Source organism: Phaethon lepturus, unplaced genomic scaffold (genome assembly GCF_000687285.1).
Source record: "Phaethon lepturus isolate BGI_N335 unplaced genomic scaffold, ASM68728v1 scaffold10608, whole genome shotgun sequence".
In the NCBI taxonomy this organism is placed as follows: Eukaryota; Metazoa; Chordata; class Aves; order Phaethontiformes; family Phaethontidae; genus Phaethon; species Phaethon lepturus.
Genome location: NW_010556958.1, coordinates 12,358 through 23,603, shown reverse-complemented (window position 1 = coordinate 23,603; position 11,246 = coordinate 12,358). Strand labels below are relative to the sequence as shown.

At 41.3% G+C, this 11,246-nt stretch overlaps 1 protein-coding gene across 1 annotated transcript in view; it reads right to left on the bottom strand.

Annotated features, from left to right (window-relative positions):
- Positions 1-6,845: 6,845 nt before the first annotated feature.
- CTSC (cathepsin C) overlaps positions 6,846-11,246 on the bottom strand; it is a 7,308-nt gene continuing 2,907 nt past the window's right edge. The window contains exons 4-5 of the mRNA XM_010292619.1: positions 8,250-8,381; positions 6,846-7,529 (exon numbers count right to left, since the gene is read on the bottom strand). Coding sequence (XP_010290921.1) covers positions 7,027-7,529; positions 8,250-8,381 — 635 coding nt within the window. The 3' untranslated portion in view covers positions 6,846-7,026. The remainder of the gene's footprint in view (positions 7,530-8,249; positions 8,382-11,246) is intronic.

The following is an 11,246-nucleotide window of genomic DNA, read 5'->3' as shown; positions in this document are numbered from 1 at the left end:
CTGAAATTTAAGCCTGTGCATATAATCCGAAGGTTAATAGAGGGCTTCACAAAAGGAGGGAGAAACATAACTGAGTGACAAAATTCACAATCTCAGCAGCCTTATTAAATGTATGAGATTTAGAAGGATATCTTTGTGTAAAGTGACATTACAGTACAGACTGCAGACATAGTCATCCGATCTGCAAATGGTCAGCTTTTGGAGTATTCCTATTTGTACCTAAACACTTACAGGGTGAGGTGAGAGGGTCCCAAAATAGGATCAGGATTTTAAGTGGGCTCAAGAGATTTACCAGAACCTTGAAGTCGGGCTGGGAGCAAGAAGTGGTGCAGTAGGACCAAGAGCAGAGTAGTGAGCCGAAAATCAAGAGACTGTTGCTTTGGCTATCCTGGTTTCCAGGTGAAGTAATGGCCTCCCAGAGGTCACGGCATCTCTGCTTTCAGGAATATTTATCTTCTCAGATACTCTAGTTTCCTTCAGTCATCAATGCTAATGGGAGGAAAAGTCTTAGGGAATCCCATGTACAGTACAGACCAAAAATCCTATTTATTATGGCTAAATGCTAAACAGAACAATGGAAGAGGACATAATTTTACATTATATTATTGTCACAAGTGTTGAATAAGTAAAGAGAGTAATAGAAAAGGCAATTAAATGAGGTTTTAAAAAAATCCACATGCTGCATACATTATATTTCCTTTGTTAAATGTAATTATAAGGATTCTGTACACTTAGTTAATATTTTGGGAATTTTTCCCCATCTTACATGCAGAGTATTAGGGCTGGAATTGCTGGATATTTAAGAATGCACAATGTTTTCCAAACTTCTGAAATCCTCCTAGGGCAAAGACATCACTTTTACTATCTTTGGTGCTTATAACAGTACTTAAAATTTATCACCTGCCATATTGCTAAAGTGATATCAGCCCTTCTACACAGCCCTTTAAAACATTTGCTATTTAATGAGGTAAATCAGAGGTCCCAGGGATCACTTCAAGTACAAACATGCATATATATCTTAAAGTACGAATAGCAAAATGTTCTTGGTGAAGAAAGAGCAAAACTATCAGCCTAGTGAGATGTTACCATGAGAGAGAGATGTTAATTTAGTTTGTGCATCCCATGCTAAATAGCATCTGCTGGATCAAATCAGCTGATCCAAATGAAGTGATTAGGAATAACTGGCAGGAGTACATGTCAATGTCTTTCCTCTTACAGATACAGAAAAATTCTGCATATTCACATGCCTGTTCCTCTATAGCCTGTACAGAAAGGCTTCACCTTCTCCTCCTGCCCCACCTGTCATGCAGAGGGAGCTGATAAAAACTGATGCGTTGTTAATGTTCTGCACCAGACCACCTCCTAATGTTGCAGGTCATTAATAATTTCCCAGCTGCCATTAAATGCTCCTTACTTTTTTTGGAAACCTAAACTTACACACACACATGCTCACACACTGCTTTAGTATTTTAGTGTTTTAGCTGCTTTTAGTGTTTTAGCCAACATTATGTTTAGAAGCCATAGCAACTGGCAGAGAAATCTCAGCTTGCTTGAACTGCACTCCCAGACAACTTCTCGTCACACAAGATATTCTGGCTCTCAGTCAAACAGGGTGCAAGCCTTTTCACTTAAAACTCACTGTTCAGAAGGGGTGGCCAAGTATGTTTTATTATTTCATACTGTAGTCAAAGCTTCCACCTTTTTTTTGGTCCATTTTGTTCAGGATATGAAAAGGATTTTTTTTTTTTAATATGCTTGGGCTCTCCCTCAAAATTTCAAATTCAAGGTTCAAATTGAGATCAACTTTTTTTTAAAAGTAGATAGATACATCTTCATGTATAATGCACTGCGCTGAGGGAAGCCAGTTAACCATCAATCAGTCTGGGTACACATCCACACCCCCAAGAGGCTCCAGGCATTATGTCCTGCTCTTCAGCACGTTCTGGAGCCCACACCTTTTCCTACATTATTTCAAATCAAAGTGAGACAGTCTCAGCTATCTCAGGCTGCTCTGTCCCTGCTGATCGCCTAAAGCAGTGTTAAGTCCGATCCATTGAGATGAAAGTGAAATCAGTGATAGCTTTGATGTTTTAAAGTGAATTTCAACACATGCCAGAAATGGCTTTTCTGAAGAAAAGAGTATTTGGTGGGAAAGAAAACCTGCTATGGTGTTTTGGAGGGGAAAGGAAGAATGAGAAAGTGAAAACTGAAAATCTTGGCGAAGGATGCTCTTTTGTAGACTGAAACTACTGAAAAAAATGCTTCCTTAGTCCATCTTCTTTTTTTAATTCTAAAATTAAAACAAAAATCAGCATTTGTCCTTTTTTAAATAAAAAAATTGAGACAAAAATGCTTTTCAAAATTCTCCTTTTGACATCCTTGCAGGTGTTCCATTAACTATACCTACAATCTTGTTTTAATCACACCTTGAAAGCCAAGTAGTTGAGAAATATACGTTAATATTTTTGGAGGTCATGGGAAATCTTATTTTAGCAGGAGAACCTTTTAAAGCAGTCCAATGGTCTTCACTTCACAAACTAGTTCTAAGCCTCCGGCAATGGAGAGGAAAGCAACAGATGAAGTGTAAGTCATTTAAAAAAGAACAAACAAAAAGGCAGCTATCAAAAGTATAATATTCTCCTGGGCTTGCTATTTTAATAAACTCCATTGGCACACATTGTGGTTTTCCCCATCTTCCCAAGACCCCTGGGCCAATACAACTCTAACATTACTCAATCCCAATTTCAGCAATTTGAACAAATCTAGGAAAAAGTGTCTGCTGTCGCTTTATATGCAGTTTACGGTGCAAAGTTAGACTGACAACTTTGGAAGTTAAAAACCACCTTGTGTTTGAAGTCCTTGGATCACACAGCAAGGAGTCATGACAGTTTGTCCAGGTCTCCGTCATAAACTAACCACAGGATTTCCCTGAGCAATTCTTGTGTCAGGGGAAGTACTCAAACTAGAAAATCTCCAGTGATTGAGACTCCACCACAGCCCTTGATAGATTTTAAGGATTTATTACGCTTGCTGTTAAACAGCTAGAGCTTATTTGTCCTCTCTATGTATTAATTTTCAAAACACTGAACTTTTAATATCTCTATTTGCTGGACTGATGATCAGCGCTGTTTCCCCTGTAAGTATTTATCAGCCATGACATTATCTATTAACTTTCCTTGACAAATTAAATACATCAGGCCCCTATTTGTTGACTGCAAGGCATATTTGCCAAACCTGTAATTACTCTCCTGAGCAATAGCGATTTTACACTACTCCAGATAACACATCATTTATAGGTAGAAGCCACATAAACAAACTATAGCCTCTTAAACAATGGTGAATTGAAGTTGCAGAGACACACATCTCTCCATTTTGTCTTTTTTGTGGACAGCAGTTTATTTTCAGTCTTCTGTACTCCTTACCACCAAGCTTAGCCCTGCTCTTCACCTTCTGAGGGGCTGGAAGGATACCAGTGGGTGAAGCTGTGTCACAGCCTGCACCATCACAAAGTGGAGCGGTACCTCCTCATTTCTAAGGTTTACCCACTCTTGCAGTTGCATCCCTTTTATCCCATGGGAAGGAAATGCTCTGGCTGGTCTTCAGCCTGTGGCTGCCAAATGTACTTCCTGTACTTGGCCCACAACCCCAAATAAAAGTTGAGAATCCAAATATGTCATGTTGGCCAGATACTAGCTCCGTCGGGACGTTTCTCTGTGCAACTCTGAAATACTGAGAACAGGGACATTCACATACCGCAATCAGACAGAGGCAAACAAGTACGTCCGATGACAGTCGCTGGGGGCAGCGATGGTGACAGACCGCTCTGAGCAGTGTCCCATCCTCACCAGTGCAGCTGCCACACACAAGCAGTGACAGAAAGACAGACATGGGAATTTCTAAGAAAATAACACACAATCTTATTCAAAAAGCATGTAGCTAACATGATACAAGGCATGGAGAATAGCGAGCATTTTTACATTCACAGTACCATGAGCATCAGCAACAGCTTGATTAAAGTGAGTCCATTTCTTAATGGTTGTAAAAACAGTAAGAAATACCTAGCTTTTGTATCCTTAAGTTCATCTCAAGTGCTACAGATGTTAAAGAAATCCAAGAATCTAGAACATCCATACAAAGCTGTAACTTCATGAAAATACCTGCTTACTAAGAACTGACACTTCCAAATGCATGGGATGTTCAAAGTGCATTGGATCTGTGTAGAGAAACCACCGGCACTCATGGGTCAGCAGGAGACAAGCCTGCAGATCACCTACACAAGGACAACCATCTTCTGCACCTCAGGAGACTTTATACTGGTGTCAACATGGCTGCTGAAGTATTAAGCTGTCATCCAAGTTAGGTCACAGAATCACAGTATCACTAAGGTTGGAAAGGACCTTCAAGATCATCAAGTCCAGCCATTAACCCAGCACCACCATGCCCATTAAACCAGCTCCCGAAGTGCCACGACTACATGTTTTTTTGAACACCTCCAGTAATGGTGACTCCACCACCTCCCTGGGCAGCCTGTTCCAATGTTTGACCACTCTCTCCATAAAGACATTTTTCCTAATATCCAACCTAAGCCTCCCCTGTTGCAACTTCAGGCCATTTCCTCTTGTCCTATCCCTAGTTACTTGCGAGAAGAAACCAACACCCACGTTGCCACAACCCCTTTTCAGAGAGCAATGAGGTCTCCCCTCAGCCTCCTCTTCTCCAGACTGAACAAACCCAGTTCCCTCAGCCGCTCCTCATAAGACTTGTGCTCCAGACCCCTCACCAGCTTCGTTGCCCTTCTCTGGACACGCTTCAGCACCTCAGTGTCCTTCTTGTAGTGAGGGGCCCAACACTGAACACAGGATTTGAGGTGCGGCCTCAGCAGTGCCACGTACAGGGGCACAATCACTTCCCTACTCCTGCTGGCCACACTACTGCTGATACAGGCCAGGACGCTGTTGGCCTTTTTGGCCAAGGTCAAGCTGTGTAGCTGTAGTATCAGCATAGCAGGAAGCTTTCTGCTGGCATTGCACTGCAGCCAACATAGTCTTGTCTTCCAAAATGAAAGCACAGGCAACAATTTCTTCCATCCTTGACTGTTTCAAGCAATTTTCAGCTTTAGTTTTAAAACTGTAATTCAAATCAATGTCTGGAATAATGGGAGTGGGTGACCTACTGAGAGCTGTTTATCAGCACATGATTATCGGCACTGTTGCTATGCCCCGTAACACAGCAGACACAAACCACATACACACTGTCAGGGGAAAGCAGTATTGCCTCTCCCATCCCAGTAACATATTCCCCAGGGAAAACTGTTCTGGGAGAAGAAAGGGGAAGAGAGGGAAAAGTGCAAGAGAAAAGCTGTGTGCTTGGTTGTGTATTTTAGGTAAAGAGGTGTGTGGGAGAATTGTATGTCTGCATGATGTCCTGCAGCTGCTACCAATGGGTTAAGTCCTCATGGGACCCCTGTTTTGCAATAACACCAAACAATCCAAGTGGGAAGCAGCAAGTATCTTGCTCTCCCCCCCGCAGTTCCCTCAGCTAAAACAATCTAATGCACAATATAAGCTATTCCAGAGGTGTTTTGCCAGAATTTGAACAAGTGCTAGATGTCCAAACATGGCTTGACATTGTTAGGGGTTTCAAAAAAAAAAAAAAAAAAAAAGCCAAAACCATGAAGCTATCCTTCACCTGCCCCTCAATTTTAGCAAACTAGAGTGAAGTAGTTCTTGTGAAATTTTGCTGCTGAATTGAAAGGGAGTTTTCCCTTCTAAGTTAAATGGGATACTTTGATTATGGACAACCATTCCATTTTTCTGTATTTCATAAATTTCCGTACGCCCTAAAAAAAGCCCCAAACCATAAGATTGTACTTTTTATATAAAAATACTGACTACTGCGGTCACATGTTATTTTAACAGAGAATTACCACAGAAGTCATCTTCTACCCATGAAACTGGGACTCGCCTCTAAGTCACTCCTATTTACTCATGTAAAGAACAGCAAAGGCCAGTGCTGCATTAACCAAGTACTGGGTTGCAACATTTGGAATTTGCAGCAATCCCCCCCACCTCTATTTTTCTACCTCGTATGTTTGAAAGGAATAGAGCAACAGATTAACAGAGGATTTAAGCAGGATTACTGGGGAATTAGGCCATTTACTCAATGAATTGTCCCATATCTACAGCAAGGACTACTAGACTCCTGGACAACCTTGCTTGATGCTGCTGTGAGAATCTTGGCCTCAGCTGGATGACTCCTAGTTTCTCTCCCCTCACATCCTCCTTTCCCACCAGTTTAGATGCTGCTAAAGTAAAAAATTCTTGACAGGAAGTTCAGAACTTAAGACAGGTCACTGAAATAAAGAACCAAATGCTTCCACAAGTACAAACTCCTCCAGGAGTGGGGCAATTTTTATTCAACTCTGAGATGATCAATTGCAAAGCACAGCAATAAAATCCAGAACTGGAACATTTATTAACAGCCTGAAATGTAGAATTGATTTTTTTTGTCATAAGGGTTTGACATGCAGTTTTTGCAGGACACTTAAAGCTTTAAAATTCCCTTTTAATCAGTGTAATTGCCCATTCCCTCCCCAAGCCACATCTATATTCTCGATTGCAGTGACCTCCTGATTTCTGAGAAGTAAGGCACTACAGTGTCCTTTCAGAGTAGTTACAGATTATCATAGCAGATGCTTCTCTCCGAGATCTGAAGTTCAAGATTGTCCATGGAAGAAAATGCAACTGGTGACTGAAGATGTATATGCACGATGAATAACTATCACCACTGCTACCAAAACAGCCATTGTATTCTAGGTGATCTACTGTCAGACTCGAGAAGAAGCCTTCAGTGCACAGAGCAGAGCTAACAGTGTTCATCTCCCCCACCTAGGGAAACTGTTTGCTCTATTCTGGAAAATTTCATTAAAGCTCCCCTGTTCAAGCTAAAGGACAGATTTTAACTGCAGTCTAACAACTGGTATGTTCTTATGGCTGAGGACAAGGCACTGGATGAAGACCTCTGCATTTATAATTTTGGAATAGGAGTTGCAGACACTGCAATGCTTTCAATTGCACATTCATCAGTGCCACGGCGGATTCTGAAGTAACCATCTTCTCCCCACGAGGTGCCCCAGCTGTTCTTCACAATCCAGAACTTCTCACCACTTTTTGGGTCTGTACCATAGCCCACCAGCAAGACAGCATGATTGGTCAATTCAAAAGGATTGAAGTCATCCTGCAGCCCGGTGTGATGGTAGATCCCCTCTTTATAAAGCATGAAATCACTATAAACCTCAAAGGCCACAGCCATTGGCCCATGCAGAACAAGTTCTAGTTTCATCAGGGCTTCATTGCAGCCTCCATAGAAACCACCAACATAATGGTACTCAGAAGTGTAGTAGTGGTAACAGCTGCGCTTGAAAGTGCATGGAGAATCTTGGGCTGTGTAAGGGAAGCAGTCCTCTTCCACCACACCAAAGTCTTGAACATACTTTCCAGCAATGAGATATGGGAAACCACCATCGCAACCTAAACAAAAAGACATCTGCTTATTCTCTTGGAGAGTTATTTGAGGTGGGAGACTCTCTTAGTCCATCTTTCAGAATACTTTTAGATATAGTATCAAACACAAACTGCAGTGACCCCAGATAATCCTAATATTCCAGTCAGCTACCGCTAGCTTTCTGAAACATACAAGAAAAATGACATCAGTGGGAGCCGTATTTGGAACACTAATGCATGGACGACCTTCTCATCCAATCGCTCCTGACACTGCCCATCTGGAAGGGCACTTAGTTACACGCAGTGAGACCTGTCCTAACACAGGTACTGTCCTTTGGAAAGCTTTAATCATGGCTTTTGCTCATCACCCCCACCCCATATGCTCCTCCTCCTCCCTCTGATTATGCTTTTGGGAGGATATTTGGTTCCACTCTTTCTAAAAATGCATTGCAATTTAGCTATATTTTTAGCCCTACTCCTTCGATATTCCCCATCTCCCAGGTAGATCTACCTAAAATCTAATAATGTCCTCAGCATGGGGCCCTACAGTAAGGTGGGCTGACAACTCTGGAATATTTTCTGCACTCTTTCAAAAAAAAGAAATACTATAAAGTATAGCCTGCCAGATACTTTATGAGAAAACTAAATCATGGGTGATGGGGAAGGCATGGAAGTTTTTAATATACAGTCTCCTTCTGTAGCATTATCGTTACTGAAAGTTATCTCTGTATACTCCAGTGTACTCACCCTGAGAATACTGGCTGCAAGACACAACCTGCTGGGGACTAAAGATCGGTTTCTGAGTGTTGTTTGTGAGGATACGTATTCTTGCTTCCAGCATACCCATCGAGGAAAACGCGTAACAGCTGCCACATGAACCTGAGGAGAAAAAGGAACCAAGAAGAGCAGTCAGTAACATAAACAAGGCAAGTCACCGGCACTGAGGTACAACTATTGCTAGAATCCACTGAAAACAGTCAAAACCTACCAGGCAGTGATTAGAAGTTGAATACCGATAGAGCAGAAACTTCAAATATACGTTTAGCTTTTAAGTATGCAATTAAAACACACAAAAAATAGTTCTAACAACTTTTGAAGGAAAACTGAGCTTATTCAAGAATAAAAGACAATATATTGCTCTTCAGAGTTTTCCAGCAGTATCATTTAGGAGCTATGCTGTTCCTTCAGAATGAACCTACGGGGACCACATCAGCAGGGCTAAGAAGATGCATAACTTACTGCCTCAGACTGTAACCCTTCATAGAAGGTGAGTAGCTAAGGAGCAAAGAACTATTTTAAGTGAATGCTGATAATATTGTTTACATTATTTCAACCTATCAATGGATTTAATGCTGTAACTTCCAGTTAAAATATTCTACCTCTACAGCTACTCCTCAAATAACTGACTTCTGAGAGTCTAGTGGTATAAATAGCAGGTTTGACATAGTGGATTCATCCCAGATCTCCTTACTTCCCAAGGGCATGTAGTTTTCACACTGGCTTTTCAGAGGCACCTTAATTTCCCTTCTGTTTCCTGGCAGAGAGTGAAGTGTCCTTACTTTTGCATCAAAATTTAGTATTGCTTCTAGTTTTAGGCTTCTTCACTCCCTAGGAGCTTCCTGTAACACATTAAAAACCTTTGGAAGTGGAATGACAAGCGTCACAGGGAAGGACAATTACTTGGATGAGGTCCTATTTTATCTACTGATTGTCACTAAGGTGCTCAATTCCCTTTTGTTTCCTGACAGTAGGAAAGTCAAATATTGCAGAGCTATGAAAAGGAGGGAGGCTTGAGGAACAAAACAAAATACTTTCTCCAGAACTGTGTAGGTGTATAAAAGCAGAGCTATTACAAAAGCAAGACTTCAGGAAATGGCACCTTCACTCAGTTAGACATATCTCTGAAGAGAAGGGGCAAAATCAACCTGAACATGAATGCTCCTTTCCCAGCAGGGCAAACTGAAGCAGCGAAATGTGCCTCCCACTCATTGTACAGCGAGAGCATCTGAGATGGGCATGCTGCAGAACATTTTGTTGCATTTTGTGTGCAGAAATGTAAAAAACCCCAACAATTAATGCAACCATTTCAGTCTGAAGTCTGCTGCCGTGGTTGCTAAATTTCTTTCCAGCTACCACAGTGGTATTTGTGAGGCCCATAGCATGACAACCACACTGTATCAGCAGAGAGCCAACACAGCTGCAGAGTAGCTGTTTTTGTGAGACTTCCCACAAATTCTCTTCCAGAGTCAATTTAAAGCTTCAGCCACATCACTCTACTGCAAAGGGCTGTTAACATTGTGAGGAGTAAGGAAGAGACACAGCACATTCAGTGACGAATCAGCTGACCACGCTTTTCACTTAACTTTGCTCTGCAGAAAAAGCTTGCAGAAGGAAGTCAGAAGTACAGTTCCAATTTCTTGCTAAGGCTAACAAAATCTGTAGGTTCCCCTCTTTTTCCCCACAAAGTTGATAATAAGCAGACAGGGCTATCTTCAAAGATGATACACCTCTTGGCTCAAAAATGCACTTACTGCTCTATAAACAACCTGAGAACTCGACCTTTACTTTCTTGACTATAGGAAATACTAGCAGGGATGCTAACATGGTGGCAGTGAGTATTACAGTCCAAGACAACTGCAGTTGCACGAAGCCTGCCATGATTCAAAGTATTCTACAGAGAACGCATGTTTCCCTTTTAATTCTTGTCCACTTCAGATGCTGTATTTTTTTCTCCTTAAGTAAAGAGCAGTTACTCCACAAGCATGGGATATCTGAGAAGCCATTATCTTGTAATACATACAATTCTCTCTGCATGTGCCAGACAACTTGCATTTTACTGCTTGCAGCCTTCTCCCACATGGTATTTTCTAATTAGTCATCTAATAATATTAATGATATACAACTAAGACTTTCTAATACCATCATTTTAATTAAACATTGATGCTCAGTGCCTCAGAAACTCATACAAGCTACCACAAGCAAGACTTAATTTGATTGTCAGCACTATTTTGTACAAGGTCATCTTTGGGGGGGGCGGGGAGGGGAGGGAGTTTTTTGGTTTTGGGGTTTGGTTGGGTTTTTTTTGAAAGCCTGAAAGTGAAAATTGTTATTTAATGGAGCAGAATGCATATGCCACAGACATTTAACATACTCAGCATGGATTCTCTGATTACAGGAAAAGTGTAGGCAGCTTTATTAGTGGAAGCAACAGACTGGTTCTCATGTAGAAAAACTCTGAAGCAACACAGTTGAGAAAGTGTAAGTCTGGGACCAAGAGTTCAACTGTTTGGAAGGTAAAAAAAAAGCCCTTGGGATAGCCGGCGTTCACACCACGAGAAGTACAGGACTTGCACCTACATAGGGCTATATTACTTCCTCTTGCCATCTTTCAGTGATGCCACGTGTCATCTTGTGAGCTAGAACTCCCACAAGTCCACTCCTGGCCTCCAGTATGTAGCTACCTAATTCAGCTATCTCATACTACAGTGCTATAAAAGCACTCCCTATAAAATAAACATATACCAGAATGGTATGTTTTTACTCCAAGCTAAGTACTTCCTATCCACAGGGGAAAAGAAAAAAAACCTCATTTTTACAAGTATTCTATATTTATCAGTGTCCACATATTTCATAGTGACTGACACCGCTTCTTGCAACTAGCCATTTAAGTAACTTCTAAAGTTATTGGGGTGGTTAAGATTTGGAGGCAGGATAAACAATTTTCATGGGTTTATTCATTAAAGC